We start from the raw sequence: 15,000 nt of genomic DNA on the forward strand, positions 1-15,000 counted from the left end.
CCCGTACGCTGAGATTACGACGGTAAGCCAAGAGGAGGGCTCCAAAGGGTGTCAGAGAACGAGTGACTCATTACTCTGGGGGTCTTCTGTTTTGCAGGAACATGGTCAAGCTGTCGCTGTACAGACACTTTACCAACACGCTCATCTTTGCCGTGCTCGCATCGGTCGTGTTCATGCTTTACTCGATCAAAGTACACCGTTTTGCCGATTGTTTGACGGATTGGAGAGAGCTGTGGGTCGATGATGCGTTCTGGCACGTCCTCTTCTCTACGCTGCTGCTGGTCATTATGATTCTGTGGAGACCAACAAACAACAACCAACGCTACGCATTTACACCACTACTGGATAACCCCGAGGATGAGGATGATGGTAAGTGCAATGAAGAGTGCGTGGCATCTATCCACGGATTAACGTCTCTTTCCCTTTCGGCAGAAGAGGAAGACCAGTTCGTATCGGATGCATACGGCGTGAAGATGCGTGGTGCCCGAAGTAGCTCTCCGAAACCGTCATCCAAGAGTGCGACAACTGACGAGGACAACCTGAAGTGGGTTGAGGACAATATTCCTGCCGCCATTGCCGATGCGGCCCTGCCCGTGCTCGATTCGGATGAGGAAATTATTAACACAAAGTTTGAAGTGTCCAAGATGCAGTAGACGAGCACACTGTGTAGGCCACGTTCCCCGCGAATGGCCACACGGCGCCGTATTCAGTTTTCGGAAAGCTCGCTCGCACGATGAGGCGATCGTCGTCGATCTTCCTAATCCACGAACAGTGATAGTACTACTCCGAACGGCACTAGTCAAACGTTATGATTTACAAAAATGAAAAAAAGAGGAGAAAACGGGCTGACAAGTGCGTCTAGTGAAAGTGGGGTACCGTTCAACATCCGAGGGGTAGCGGGGAGGGTCCAAGGCGTTTAGTTGTGATGTGATTTTGGTTTATTTTAATCTAGGATTAGAGCAATTTCCTAATATGTCCTCTTGCGACATAGACTCGCACCTATCTCCACCACCACCATTCGTTCGGTCCGAGTTAGGACATACACTACTATTACTAATACAACAACAACAACTACTACTACTTCTACTTTGGATGATTCTTGCTTTCCTATCCTTCCTAGCAATTGCAGCAGCAACAACCACAGCAACCCGAGTCAGGCTTTAGTATGTAAACAGCTCCTTGGTAGAAGAGGAGATAGGAGAGCAGGGGTGAAATGTAAAATGAAAACACTGACACCATCTAAAACGACCATTTGTGGGATGTAATAATGGATTTTCCTGAACACACTTTACCGTAAGAATAGAGTAAAAAGTAAAAAAACAACGGTCCGAGCAGTTGAACGGACGATTCGCGCTATGAGGTACTAGAATAAAACGGATTCAAAAGCTTACTTGGATTTGAAATCTTTCTTTGGGACCAACAAGGATGTCGTACTTTTTTCTGCAAGAAATGCAGGTTTGTAAACTGTCTTTTTTATTAATATTATTAGCATATTGTCTATTCACACTGTATGAACAGAAATCATAACGACAACGAGGAACAGGAGCACCATGTGATGTATGACTGCCATCGCGGGTACTGCCTTGGAAGGGCCATGATTCATCGCTGCAAAAAGGTAGTAACAGAGGTGTATTAACGTGAGTTCGTTCCGTATGATTCATACAATCAATGCTACCTACCTGCTGCCAGTGGCCGTTGGTTGTAGGTAGATTGTAGTGCTATTGCCGGTTCCACAGGAGTCTCGTCGGGTTGACTTTGATAGTTCAACTGTGGGAGAGTAGCAAGACACTGCCAGACGAAAAGGAAGGAATCGTTGTGTCGTTAGTGAACGTTTGTAAGGCTTCCTGTGAAGTTCAACATACTTTTAGCTTCATGTTGCCCCCTCTAAAATGCCCTGGTTGAACTGTGAACTCAAGCCCCAGTACGCTCCGTTCCATTCTGTGCCGTCCCACGGTGACGGGGTCGTATTTTTGCAACATGCCAGGGGCTACCAGCTGGCCATTGAGAAACCAGACGAGCGTGGTGGCCGGTTTGGAAAGACCAGAAGAACAATTGATCGATACCTTGTCTCCGATCTGATACCACGGTTTAGCACCGGTGATTGTTGGGTCACTCTTTGGCAAGGCTGTGGATAGAGTGAAGAGATGCTTAATGGTGCTAAGATGGTACGGCATGCGGAGTGCCCCTACCAATCACGTGCATGTCTTCAGTGGCCACTACCGTCAAGAATGTTGGAGCTTCCGCCGACACTTCACACGAGTACAATCCGGACGTGTCCAGCGAAACGTTGCTGAGCAAAAGGACATTCCTGCCAGACATTTGTAGCTGCAAGCAGGATGATGCATTACGCTCCAAACACTCCTAACGACTAGGGGCAGCTACTCACATCGACGGAAACTCCGGGAAGCAGAAATGACTGTGTTTGGGGCCGGTTGGCAGGAGTGAAGCGATAGAATTCGTTTCCATCTTTATACCACTTCACTGCGTAAAGGGCCGCTCCATCCATGTCAAAGATACACTCCAACGAAACGTTGCTATTCACGAGCACGTGGCGCGGAATTTGTAGCTGAGTCAGCGTGAGTCCTACGCACCGTTCCAAAAAAGGAGGAAAAACGAATGATTTGATCATTGAACGCACACGTGTCACGCGATGGGAAACGCGTGCATTACCTTCCACTTTCCAAAGCAAAACCAGCAAAATGGTCGCTCCGTAGCTCGAAAGGAAGCTGTTCATTGCGCCTCGATCGACATATTCCACGAATAGCTCCACAATAGGATAATGCGCAACACGAAAAAGAACAATGACCTTTTATCGGATGTTGGCGGAGATGATCTTGTTTGATGAGCTTAACACACCGTAACGTGGGGACTACACGCGGGCGACATGTGTAACCTCATGTAAGCCGCGCCGACGTCGACGTACTACTCGCGCGTAGTGTGATTGCACTAAGGTTAAGGAACGGATTCCGACCGGCTACTAGTAAGGCACGTTTGCGAGTGTCACGACGACCCGCTCTCGTATATTGCAAAACGAATTTTGTAATGTTTGTTGTCTATTTGTCCCGCTCGTGTTGAACTGTTTCGTAATGCGCGTCGGGGTCGAGAGAAAAATGCTGCTTTTCTCTAAATTGAATTACGGTACATACGCTCATAGTCCACAGAACAAACATGGCATGGAAGATATATAAATATGACGCTTAAATCGTTGTAAATAAATCTTTCAGACCACGTGGAAGGATGTTATGGAGAGAAAAAAAAGGAAAAATCGCCAGGGAAGCATCGCTCGTTTAATATCTTTTGCTCACGACAGTAGTGAGAACGGCTGTGAGAGCAGTAGTGAGATTAACTTTGTTTGCTTAGATGTTCCCACCACTGAGAGCGTAACGAGGTAGCATTGGGCTGTACTACGAGTTCACTAAATATTATGGGAATAATGGAATTTTTAAGTTTAATTTGTCAAAACTATCAGTTCATTTTTTTTTCCAAAAATGGGTGGTTTCGTCTCATAATAATCACCAAATTGAGTCTACAGTTGACCAACATTGTCCAACATTAGGCTGCTTGATGGATGATAACAAATTAATAACAAAAAATCCCCGTAGCAGGTTGATTGGTAATAAAATACGGTTTATTAGTAGTAACTATTTCAGTGCCATTATGTATTGTATAATTTGAACTCGGCTCATCTCAGAAGGCCTGCCAGCGCATTGTGCGATGTGTGTGCGGCGTGCGTGCGGTGTAAGTGTGTGTGTGTGTGTTTTGTCTTACAAAATCTACGAATTAAACATTGAAGACGAACGGTCGATCAAAAAACGGGATAAAGTCTTGTCATTAACGACGCTCAACAGTCGAGTCCAGGATCCACGAGGATCGCTTTACAAGAACACTTTATTTTGTTTCCATCAATTCCGCTTTGCTGAGTGGCCATGGCGGGCGGGCTGCTACTAAACCTATGCGCGTAAATAGAGTCTTACAATTCTGCGGCATTCTGTTCTGTTTTTGGCATTGGGATGGCAAGGATCGCATCAAGTCCAAGGGGGAGCGGGGGAGGCCCCTTCTCATGCTCAGTCAAATTACACAGACTCACGACCAGAGACGATACACACAACCAGAGATATTCCTTTTCCCTACTTCGCTCCTATGAGACTCCAGATCCACCGGACCATTCATGGCATTCCGAACGGAGCTTACGTATTCCTTATGCGAGGCGAGTATACATACTCGTTGTTTGGTTTTCTTTTAAAATTATACAATTCTCCCCCATTCGCACTCCACTAAATATGGACTAAAAATATACACAAACCACATCTCCTCTCTCTTATTTACACGAATTCCGCATTCTGCCGAAGGAACGAAACTAACTTTCAGTTGTCCGTTGTTGCACCAGATATGTGTGTGTGTGTCGCCTTCGCCTTATGGGCTCCAGGAAGAGGCCACCCTGTTTTCTTGTCGATTAAATTCACTAAACCTCACATCGGGTTCCATTGGTATCCCCATCTTCCTTCGCTTCCTTCCGTCCAGTTACCGATGGCGCGAGGTCACTAACACCAAGCTGAAGAGGGCGCACAGGAGCAGCAGGATGCGATCAAGGTCCTGGTGGACCCCGGTGGCACCATTACCGGCTGAAATGGAAAAGAGGAATCCATTAGACGAGTACCACTATACTGCACTTCTAGCTGCGATGAAGAGCAGCAGCATACCGTGAACACGATCTGCACGAGTAACCGACGACGAGGACGACGACGACGACGACGAGAGGCCCGATTTGCGTGACTCAAGTATGGGCGCTTTCTGGGGTTTGTCGTTCTCCACGCTCTCCTCGTTGCTCTTCCAGTACACGTTGTGGATGGTGGCGAGGCACTGCACACACACACACACAGGACAGGAATAGGTAAATAGACAGGAGACACTTTAGACACTGGACTCTGGACTGGAGAGCTAATGGAGGGCACACGGGATATACCTTTAACTTCATGTCGCCCCGGCGAAAGTGTTTCTGTTTGACGCGAAACTCCAGCCCCAGGATGGACGTTTCCAGTTGATCCGGAAAGGAGACGATCGTTGGATACCGTCGCAGGAGCGCCGGATCGACGAGCTCACTGTTGATGTACCAGGCGAGTTGGGCCGCTGGCCGCGCTCTACCGGACGTACAGTTTACACGCACATAATCGTTGATCTGGTACCGAGCCTTACCCCCCGTTATGATGGGGTCCTCATCGGGCAGAACTGATTGATTGAAAATGGGCAAAAAGGAGGTTCATCGTGAGACCGGTTTTTGGGGCCGACGACCTGCTAGCACCTTATCTTACCTACGACCACCATTTCGCCGTGCTGCGAGACGGTCTGAAAGTCGGGCGCCTCGGCGGACACTTCACAAAGGTACTTGCCACTCGTCGACAGCTTGACGGTTTCGAGCGTAACGTGATTGTTGGAGGAGTTGTGCACCTAAAGAGGACGTGAGAGGACGATGACCAGGACAAGTGGAATTAGGACTCAAAGGACTGTCGCACGCTGGAAGAACCTAACTTACATTCACGGACACTCCGCGCTGGGGAAAGACTTGCATTTCCGGTTTATCCCGGGGCACGAAGCGATAGAACTCGTTACCATCCTTGTACCACCGGACCGAGTACAGCTCATCGCCCTCCATCTCGTACGGACACTCGAGCCGCACGGATTGGCCCAGGATGGCGTACTTTGGGACCCTCAGACCCGTCAGCTTAATGGCGTGAGCAACGTGAGGACCTGAAAGTACGAACTCGATACAACACGTTCGAAGGAGGACTCGATCCTTTTTGGGGGGACATTTTAACTGTCCTTCTTCTTCTTCTTCTATCACTTCTTCCACTTCTTCTTCTTCTCACCTGGCACAAACGAAAGCCACAACCACGGTAGAAGCAACAACGGAATCCACATTTCATGGCCAGCAACAGCAACGACAACCATTTGGGGGACTACAACAACCTGTGTGATTGACACTGAACACCGACACACACGCGGTCACACGACTTTCCCCTTCTTCGATACTATCCTGGCGGTATTATCGCAAGGCTAGGGGGCTAGGGAGCGGGCGGGCGGGGTGTCGTTTATCACATCATTCGAATCCAATAACCATAAACACCGAGGCAATCGTGGCGCTGATGATGGCGGTGTTGCTGATGATCCATTGCCGACTCGCGAGGGGGTTTTGTTTTAGGAGAGCGAAATACTAACACTAACTTTCGCGCTGCTGCGGCACATCCTGGTCCAACCCTCACCTCCACTTCCCCTTGGTGGTGGTCAATCAATTTGATCGTCAAACTCCGGCATAGAAATCGCGCACCTTTATATTGACGGTTCGTGGCCGCTCGTGGGTCGCGTGGTAATTAAAAGCGCAACGGGCGCACTCGGCAACACGCAACCACCACCAGATGGCCGCCGATGAGGACGATGAGGACGGTTGGGAACTCCCGGTTGTTGTCGGGACACACACGACACGTTCGTTCGGTCGCGCGGCTTATGCTGGACTGAACACCTCGGGGGGTGTGGAATAGAAGCAGAGTTGCCCAAAAACCGGGGGAGATATATTCCAACTCCCACACACATGGCCTGCTGATGATGCACGCACTTTGCGCACTCTCTCGCGCGCTCTCTCTCTCTCTGTTTTACTTTCGTTCTCTTTCGCTCTCTCCGTGGTCGGTCGGATCGTCGGTTCCCGTATCGGGTTGTTGGAGTGTAGGGCATCAAGAAGCAGCCGAAGCGGAACAAGCGTGTTAGGTCTGGTCGTGTCACGCTCAGCAGCAGCATACTGCCTACTGCCTGCCTCTCTCTCGTTTGTTGCTTCCTTCGCAGCAGGCGTTGACAAAGTAAGAAGCGTCCTGCCAACCGTCCTCGTCGTCGTCGTCGTGTTCGGTTCCTGAGCATGTTATCAGCAGCATGAAAGGCGAACGAGAGATTATGTTGCACCAGCGGCAGTGTCAGCGTCAGGCGATAGCGCCAGTGGTGCAGCGCGCAATGCGTTGACGCTGTTGTTGAGGACCTTTTTCGTTGCTGTTGTTGTTGTTGTTGGTGTAATTCTTTACCCACCGGTTTTATGTTTGATATCCTCTAAATTATGTATCTCTTTTCGTGACTAATACGCGGTGGTCCGTTCCGTTCGGTCGGTCCGTTCGGTCGGTTGCACGGTCGGTCTGTCATGGTGCCTGCGAGCATGCGTCAATGGCAATGGGAAAGGCGAGTTTCCGCTAACATAAACGCCTCCTAGTGGCCGGGATGATCGTCGCGCTGGCACCCAACTGGTTTATTCAAATGTATTGAAATGTAACAAAAGCGTTAAAGGGAAGACGTGCCTGGTTGTGGTCGTCGTCGTCGTTGGCGACAGTAGTAGTACGTCATCGTCAACGACCGTCGCCGCCGCCATCACCGAGAATTCCATTTATGGCACTGCTATGGTGGTGGTGGCTTCGTATGAGAAGCGCAAATAATCGATTAGACACGCATTATGTGACCCCTTCTCCCCCCAACCCGGGCACATGTGAGGGTGGTCCAATTGTGGTTTTGTCGCCCAGTTGGTTGGTTGGTGGCCACGGCAAGCCAGCAGAGACCCTCGCTTCCAGGGCATAAGGTTGGAGAAGATTCTATTTTTATACTGCAACCCACGACCGCGATGTTGTTGATGATGATGATGATGTCATCGACCTGGCCTTCGACCGTGGCCAAAAATGACGCACATTTTTGGAAGAGTGTTTTCGGGAAGTCCACGATCAACGACACACGTTCCAGGCCACAAGTGAGTGCAGAACCCCTAACCTCACAACTCTAACCAATCGCAGTAACCCCGGGGAGGGGGTTAGCTCCATAATTAGCTGCATTATCGCGCCAAAAACACTGTTCGCTCGCTTAGTTAGCGGAATCATGGAGGACAACCTACTACTCTCGTGTAGTACCCACTTGATGATGCTTTTTGCCGTTACGCTTTCGGATGCTGTTGCGCTGCGTGAAGGGCTTCCAAATTGAAATTAGCGCTTGTTTCACAACAACAACAACGACAACAACGACACCAGGCACGCATAATGGACATGCACACAGCAGGCCTACTTGATGCCACGGGTTAATGCCGTGGTGAGGGGGTCGCCAATTAATTATTGACGGCTCTAAGCTCAAAGAGCAACCGGCGGCGGCGCGCACTCGATTGCTGCGATTCGTCGTCGTTATGCTCCGCCATCTGCGTGCGTGTGTGGTGCAAATGGCCGATCACGAGAGCGTGGTTCTGGGCGGAAAGAAGGAAACATTCTTTTTTGCATGCTGCTGCTGCTGGTGGGACTGTTCGATGGCTGGCTGGCTGGTTGTACAATTGCAAACAATTGGTCGTGTAAACAGGACGGCCCGGGATAATTTCAATTATTGCAAAACCCTTCCTCGTGGTCCTCGTGGCCCCTCAATCCCGTGGTAAACGGTCGGAATCGGGGATTTATGGGCAGCTTCCCCGGTGTACCTCAACCCCGACCGGAATCGTTAAATCAATAAGCGCTCGTCCAGCACCCGAAAGGGACCGTAAGAGGGCCGAGGGTAATAAATGCGTGTTCTTCGGGGATCCGGACACACACACACACGCGCCATCCGGGGGGCACTTGTAGCGGAACAAAGATTTTTGTGTGAAGTTGCGTCCCGGGGTCGTAAATATTTGTACAATGTACAGAACCCGTGGTCTCAAGGAGTCGTGCGTCGTGACGAATGTTATGTTTGTTCGTTGCGCGCGCGCACGCCGTTGCCGACGACGACGACGTTCATGTTAATCGAAAACGATTAGCGGAATCGCGGAATGACCCTCCATGAGCCGTAAGGGGGTGTGTGTATTGTGTACCGACCACTGCACATATGCACATGTGTCGGGGTCTAGCCAATGCAATGCGAAACCAATCATCACTTAATCACGCAATCCGTCGCAACCAATCGGTTCGGTATTGGCCACCCATTCGAACGAACACCCGTTCGCTCTGTGTTCCTCCGGGTCTAGCGCAGCAGCGCCCAAGAGTTACATGGCGTTAGGGTTGCCAGAGCAGCACAGCGCAGCAACAGCCTGTCTGTTTGTTGGTGGTGTAATGTTACACACCCATTTCGGAACCTCATTGGAAATTGGAAGACACTTTTTTTCAATTTACGCCCCGTGGAACGACTCTCTTTCTCTCTCTTTGTCTCTCTCTCTCTCTGTGGCCCTGGGATCTGTGTTTTCCATTTCCGAACCTCGCGGTTGTCGATGGTGTGGAGATGTTGTTTGAAGCGCGATAAAAAAAGGGCGAAAGAACCGAAACGGCGGCGGCGGCCGGGGGGACGACGAAACCAGAGACATCTGGTACGCGTTAAGTGGAAGCGAGTGCGTGAAGTGAAATTGACGAAAAAGTTGTGGGAGTAAGACCCGGTTTTGTCACTTGGCCGTTCGGCCGTTCCCATGTCCCGATGTATGGTGAATGCATCGCGCGAGCACCCAGCACCAATATGCACCACCAATGACTCTCGGAGGGCTGGGGGGGGGGGGGGGGGGGAGGGGGAAGTGTCACTCAAGAACGCAGCAATAAGAGGAACAAATTGCTCGGCCTTCCGCCTTCCGCACTCACCGAGAACAAACAATAATCGATGGTGTTTATTAGGATTGATATAAGACCGTAGGCCATCCTTTCCGTCACTTCTGCCTTCTACCGACCGATCTTATAAAGAAGCAAACAAGAACCGTGTTGTAGCCTCTCTTTTTATCCCAGAAAGCGCACGCAATGCTGAAAAGACATTATTACTTTTATGAAGTGCGTTCGACGCAAGTTTCCTCTCGCAATAACGAACAAGATGATCATCATTCGACTCTTCTCGACGTCGTCGTCATCGTCGACGACTTGAACGGCGTAAATGGAAGTCGTCAGTGAAATGCATTAACGCTTAGTGCTGCTGCTGCTGTAGCGAATGATCGACTTTAATGGGAACTACTCTGTTCTTTCTCCTCGCTCTCCTCCTCTTTTTTATTGCTTCCGAAGGGATGAGTAACCGACCCCGACCCCGAAATCCCACTCTGGTTGGCTCAAGTGGCCAGGTTTCTGTGTTCCTTTCTTCGCTTAAGACACTCTCTCTCGTGCGCGATCGGTGATCAATGTCTCAACACCACATCGCATCGCATCGCATATCGCTTTCGCGCAAACGAGGAAACCGAATATCCGTGTGCGTAAAGTGGTGGCACTCAGACCCCCGAGGGCAGGAGGAGGAATCGGGGATTCTAACATTTCAAGGTTTTTATCACAAAAAGGAGAAAGGGAAGAACACGGTGTTGTCGCAAATGTTTGACGAAGTTTTAATTGAAACCATATGGCCTGGCGTTCGGCAGAAGGAGAAGAGAACAAGAGCCAGCCAGAGGGGTCCACATTCGACCTTACGGCGGCTTCCACACGCACTCTTCGCACCGGGAAGCCATGGTCAGTCCATATGACGCGCGCGTTGCGTTTCTTCCCCCGTTCCGGGGTTACCCTTTTGCTACTCGATCCGATCGAGAAAAGAGGGTGTTTTGGTGGTGCTCTAATGGGGTGCTGCTGCTGCTGCTGCAGGGTGTTTTGTTTTTTCGGGAAACCATTCTCGCGATCGATCGAGTGAGGGAGTGAGGGAGTGAAATCGATAAACTGCACAATCCTGCTACGGGGATGCACGTTACGTTCTAGAACCGACGGGAACAACAAAATGTAACGGACAAAAACGCTCCAAGTACTCCAAGAAGTGCTTCCGTTCCGTTCTCGGGAGCCAAAAACCCTCTGGCCACCAAACAACAACAACAACAAGCAAGCAAGCAACCGTGGAGCATGTTAGAGCCGTAGAGAGGGTGGGGGGCATCGGGTGTCATTAATCACAGCAGGGTGCGTCGTGCGTGCGTGATTTACGGCACTCGGACGGCAGCCCGTGCTGGCCACGTACGTATGTGTGTGTGTGTGTGTGTGGATTGTAAACAGCGAGCGCTACAAATATGCGTCACGTAAACACGAGAGAAAAACCTACCCCTACCCCGGGCCACCACGGGACTATTGGCCCCTTCTTGCAAACAACATCAAACCCCGCTTCCTCTGGCCTCACGCCGGTGCCGAAGGTGGTTGCATTCACTCGCCCAGACTCGCTATCGTGCTATCGTGTTTTTTTTGTACCTTCGATGGTCTGTCTAATGCCTTCCCTTGTTTTGTGACTTACAATTGACTGTGTTTATCACACGCACGCACGCACGGACCCGGGAGTGCAACAGGAAACTCTTGCTGCAGTTTTCCATTAGATGGATCCCGAATATTGCTCGACGATGGCGCGTGGCAGCGGTCAACGTCATCGGCGTATCTCCTCTCGCACTCTCTCCCCGCAAATATCGACGTCCATTAAGCACCACGAGGTCCCGGCGGGAATTAGAATGTAGGCCAACCGGCCGACCGGGAGGACGCGTATGCGTTTCCTCCGGACACCCGCCCCGGGAGGAATTGTTTGTTGTACCTTGGTGTGTGCGTGTGTGTGTGTGTCCGAGCGCGTCGCGACTGACCATTCCAGGGACTGGCTTTTGCTGTTGTTTGCTTTATGCTCATTTATGCTCCGGTGCCCCTTTCTACACTCTCCAGGCCTAGCAGCTGGACCGCACGGTCCAGTCCAGTCCGGTGTCCAGGAAGGGTCGTCGCGTGGTGCAAAAGTGCAAGTCAAACGTCGTCTGGCTCTTGTTCTGTCTGACCAGGCCTAGCCCCTGGTAGAAGGCCTTCGACATACGCACTCACACGACAGCATGACTCATTCGAAACGATTTCGGAAAAATAAAGGTATTTATCATGATGGCCACAGAGAAAGACGGGGAGACAGGGGAAGGGGATGGAGGGTGTTTGCGATTACTCACGCGGATTGGAACGGTGTAGGAGTGCCGCCGCGTCCACCGAGGTGAGAACAGCTGTCATTACAGCAGTCGAAACGAACCGGCCCGCAAAAGGGACCCCGCAAAAGGGAAACCCAACAACACGACAAGGTTTCCACATTGTCGGGGCTTCCTGCAGGACCAGCAACAGCCCCTCTGACACATCGGGAAGGGGTCGCGCAGTATTGGTATTACAAGCGTACCCTGTGAGCGCCCAGAATGATGATTCACGTGCATTAATAATTATATTTTATCAAGTTACTGTAAAAACAATGACAAACGGGCGCCGGGAAGGTCGACCAGTGTGTGTGTGTGTGTGTGCAAGGGTGCACCGAGCTGAGACACTCGCCTCGCCGACCGATCCCTGGCCTGAGTGTTTGGCATTGGCCGCAAAAAGGGACACTTCAGACGCGAAACAAAAGGAGCAGGATGGGTCCCGGGTCCGGACCTTCTTTTGTCTCCGGTCACGTACATCAGCAATGCACTAACTAGGTGAAAAAGAGTTGTCTCCATCAGGATTACGTGACATGCTCGCTCTGGGATGCTGGCAATCCTGACTGGCATGTTCGGGGGGGCAACCCCGACAGTCGAACGACAACGACGGTTCATTGTGTTTTATTATTGGAGAAGACAACCCGCCGCGCCCCGCCGGAACACGGGGATGAAACAAACGTCTGATGTTGCAGTCGGCAAACGGGGACAAACGGGGACTCCGAGAGGCCAAGAGCGGTTCCCGAAAGAACGAATGTTTACGAAGTAATGCCCGGCAGCGTTGTCTTTCTCGCTTTCTTGTTTTGAATTGATTACACAAACTTCTTTATCACATCTGCACGACGATCCGCATATGTTCCGCTTTGTGAAATCCGCAGTTTGGCCACTTTAGCGAGCGCGCGCGGGGATGGACCCTAAAGTTTTTTGGTGTTTTTTTGGGGGGGAAGATGTCGCAGAGATCCTGGCGCAATGATTAGCCATCAAACGCCCTGACGGAGGATATGTCATGTCATGTGTCACGGAGCGCTAGCGCGAAGGCCAAGGGTAAGGTTTTGTGATTAGCCACCGAAAGGGGGTGTCGTGAACGCAAGAACGCAATGGCGGCGGCGGCGGCCGACTTAAGGCGGTCCCCTAATTGGAATCAATTTATCTCTTTGCCAACAGTTAATTGTTTAATTGGAACGCCGAAGACGCCAGGCCATGCAAAAATGCGGTCGGCCCATATTGGAGACTTTTGGCGTAAGGTCCCCCCGACCCTCCTCCCCATCACGCGAATTTGTTGGAATTAGTTGGGAAATTCCGGTTAAAAATTAAATGAGCACGAGGGAGGGAGAACCTTGTAGACCGCGCCATAAAGAAGGTTGACAGTAATCGGATGACATTTCCGTTCGATCGAAGTAGCCTCGACGCGCAAGGGCCTTGCCTCGTGTCAAGGAGCTGCTTCATCTCGTGCACGCGCGCGTGTGTGTGTGTGCGTGGAAAAGGCTCCATTTTGGGACGTAGTAGGCGCCAGGTCGCAATCCGCGAATCGTGGATCCCCCTCACGGTATCAGTTTCCATGTTGCCGATAATGGAGGAATAATGGATTAATCAGTGAACCGTGTGAGACCCAAGTACGAAGCCACACAATACACTCACACATGCACACATGGGGATGCTGTGAGCTTAATGTGAGGAGCAAAATGCTGGACGCAAAAATGCTGCGAGCGCACGTTACACGTTATCATAAATCACTCGGCCTACGTTCGCGGACCACTTGCGTGGGGAAGAGAGTGGTGGCCACACGGGGCACACACACGGCACACATGCGCTCATTTACACACTCGCACGTTAAAACAAATCCATCGCCAAGCGGCTGGCGTGAGATGTGAGGTCGATAGGCGCGAATCTCGCCGCGCCATTGCTACTCGGCTACTACGGGTACGCATCGAGGAGGCAAAAAGAAAGCCCTCGCAACATGCCAGATACCCTCTTTCTACCCTTCCAACCCCCCTCTCCTCGGCTTGAGCGCTAGAGAGCCAATATATTTAATCCTTCGTTGAACTGGAAAAATCGATTCCCGATGCACTTGCATTTTTTATACGCTCCCTGGCCCCAGCTCCCAGCACAGCACTACTTTTTGCAGCACAAAAACGGGGTGGCCTCAGCCGGACAAAAATCCCGGCCCGGCAACCTACTGGACTGGAGTAACCAGTAACAACGGAGGAAAAGGAGCAAGAGGAGGATGAGGAGGTGCAGGTGGTGGTAGTAAAAAAATGTTTGAAGCATCCTATAGGGTTCCGATGCGGTTTTATGCTATCCATTCGATAGTATTGATGGCTTTCGCACAAGGTACAAGGCGTAGCGGTGGTTGATTACCGGGGAGGGAGGGACACGGGGCCGGGAACTGTAATATTTGTGGCGTAATATTCGGGGTGGAGGGAGGAAGAGGAAGGGAAGGGGGGTGTGCGGTGAAATGCCGTGAACAAGAGATAAAGTGAACACTATTTCTGGGAGCATGGATCATAAATTTGATTTTTAAAGCCAATCAAATGAATCCGTCTCTCCGGTCCATCGCTCCGGTTCCAGCAACGGGTTCCATCCACCGGCACACCGGGCGACACCGGGGAGTGGGGTTGGAAACTAACAAAAAACTCCGAAACCTAGAAAACAACCAGATAGAAGGTCCTCCACTCCCCATGTGTGTGTGTGTTAGATGCTCCAGCAATTCGATGGGAAAACAATAAATTCTTCTCGCGGCCACACCTATCCGGCCTTCCCGCCGCCTTTAGGAGGGAGGTGATGTCTTAATTTACGCACGACGGATGCGCGCAACTGAACATTGATCACTAACCCGTGGCCCGGCCCGTGACATGACCCCTTCGGGGCGACCGGAGTGGCGGAAGGTTATCATGGACGCGACATTGTTTTGACGGGCGGTGACCAACGCGTGCGTGTGTTTTCAGAAAACAAAACGCGCCCGAAAACAAGATAATAAATGTCATAATCATCGTGCGCTGTGCGCCATCGTTTTGGGCGGGAGTGGCCGGGGTTCGGTCTCGGCGGTGCCGGTGCCAGTGGTGGACACGGTTCTACGATCGTCTAATTTATGATGATGAAGATTTTGATTCAATTCGTCGCGTCTCGCA

The 15,000-nt window shown here is 51.0% G+C and overlaps 3 protein-coding genes across 3 annotated transcripts in view; 1 reads left to right on the top strand and 2 right to left on the bottom strand.

The window, feature by feature from the left end:
• LOC125952042 (transmembrane protein 87A) overlaps positions 1-1,390 on the top strand; it is a 2,919-nt gene extending 1,529 nt beyond the window's left edge. Inside the window, exons 7-9 of the mRNA XM_049681266.1 lie at positions 1-22; positions 98-369; positions 433-1,390. The exon at positions 1-22 is cut by the window's left edge and continues 197 nt beyond it. Of these exons, the coding sequence (XP_049537223.1) occupies positions 1-22; positions 98-369; positions 433-653 (515 nt within the window). The 3' untranslated portion in view covers positions 654-1,390. The remainder of the gene's footprint in view (positions 23-97; positions 370-432) is intronic.
• Positions 1,391-1,393: 3 nt separating this feature from the next.
• LOC125952043 (uncharacterized) lies at positions 1,394-2,946 on the bottom strand. Its single transcript, XM_049681267.1, has 6 exons — positions 2,671-2,946; positions 2,387-2,583; positions 2,190-2,325; positions 1,863-2,125; positions 1,680-1,788; positions 1,394-1,605 (listed from the first exon to the last, which is right to left on the bottom strand). Exons 1-6 carry the CDS (start codon positions 2,732-2,734, stop codon positions 1,502-1,504), a joined length of 873 nt encoding a protein of 290 aa, XP_049537224.1. The 5' UTR covers positions 2,735-2,946; the 3' UTR covers positions 1,394-1,501.
• A 686-nt stretch (positions 2,947-3,632) lies between these two features.
• LOC125951670 (uncharacterized) lies at positions 3,633-6,476 on the bottom strand. The gene is made up of 6 exons (XM_049680639.1): positions 5,865-6,476; positions 5,531-5,745; positions 5,310-5,445; positions 4,964-5,226; positions 4,701-4,860; positions 3,633-4,622 (listed from the first exon to the last, which is right to left on the bottom strand). Exons 1-6 carry the CDS (start codon positions 5,944-5,946, stop codon positions 4,522-4,524), a joined length of 957 nt encoding a protein of 318 aa, XP_049536596.1. The 5' UTR covers positions 5,947-6,476; the 3' UTR covers positions 3,633-4,521.
• Between the last annotated feature and the right edge of the window lie 8,524 nt (positions 6,477-15,000).

Source organism: Anopheles darlingi, chromosome 2 (genome assembly GCF_943734745.1).
Source record: "Anopheles darlingi chromosome 2, idAnoDarlMG_H_01, whole genome shotgun sequence".
Classification (NCBI taxonomy): Eukaryota; Metazoa; Arthropoda; class Insecta; order Diptera; family Culicidae; genus Anopheles; species Anopheles darlingi.

Coding starts and splice junctions, on each gene's coding strand:
- LOC125951670 (XM_049680639.1), bottom strand. CDS start 5,946: ATGGTTGTCGTTGCTGTTGCTGGCCATGAAATGTGGATTCCGTTGTTG. Junction 5,746..5,864: donor GTGGCTTTCGTTTGTGCCAG/GTGAGAAGAAGA, acceptor TCGTACTTTCAG/GTCCTCACGTTGCTCACGCC. Junction 4,861..4,963: donor GGGGCGACATGAAGTTAAAG/GTATATCCCGTG, acceptor GTGTGTGTGCAG/TGCCTCGCCACCATCCACAA.
- LOC125952043 (XM_049681267.1), bottom strand. CDS start 2,734: ATGAACAGCTTCCTTTCGAGCTACGGAGCGACCATTTTGCTGGTTTTG. Junction 2,584..2,670: donor TTTGCTTTGGAAAGTGGAAG/GTAATGCACGCG, acceptor AACGGTGCGTAG/GACTCACGCTGACTCAGCTA. Junction 1,606..1,679: donor CCAACGGCCACTGGCAGCAG/GTAGGTAGCATT, acceptor ACCTTTTTGCAG/CGATGAATCATGGCCCTTCC.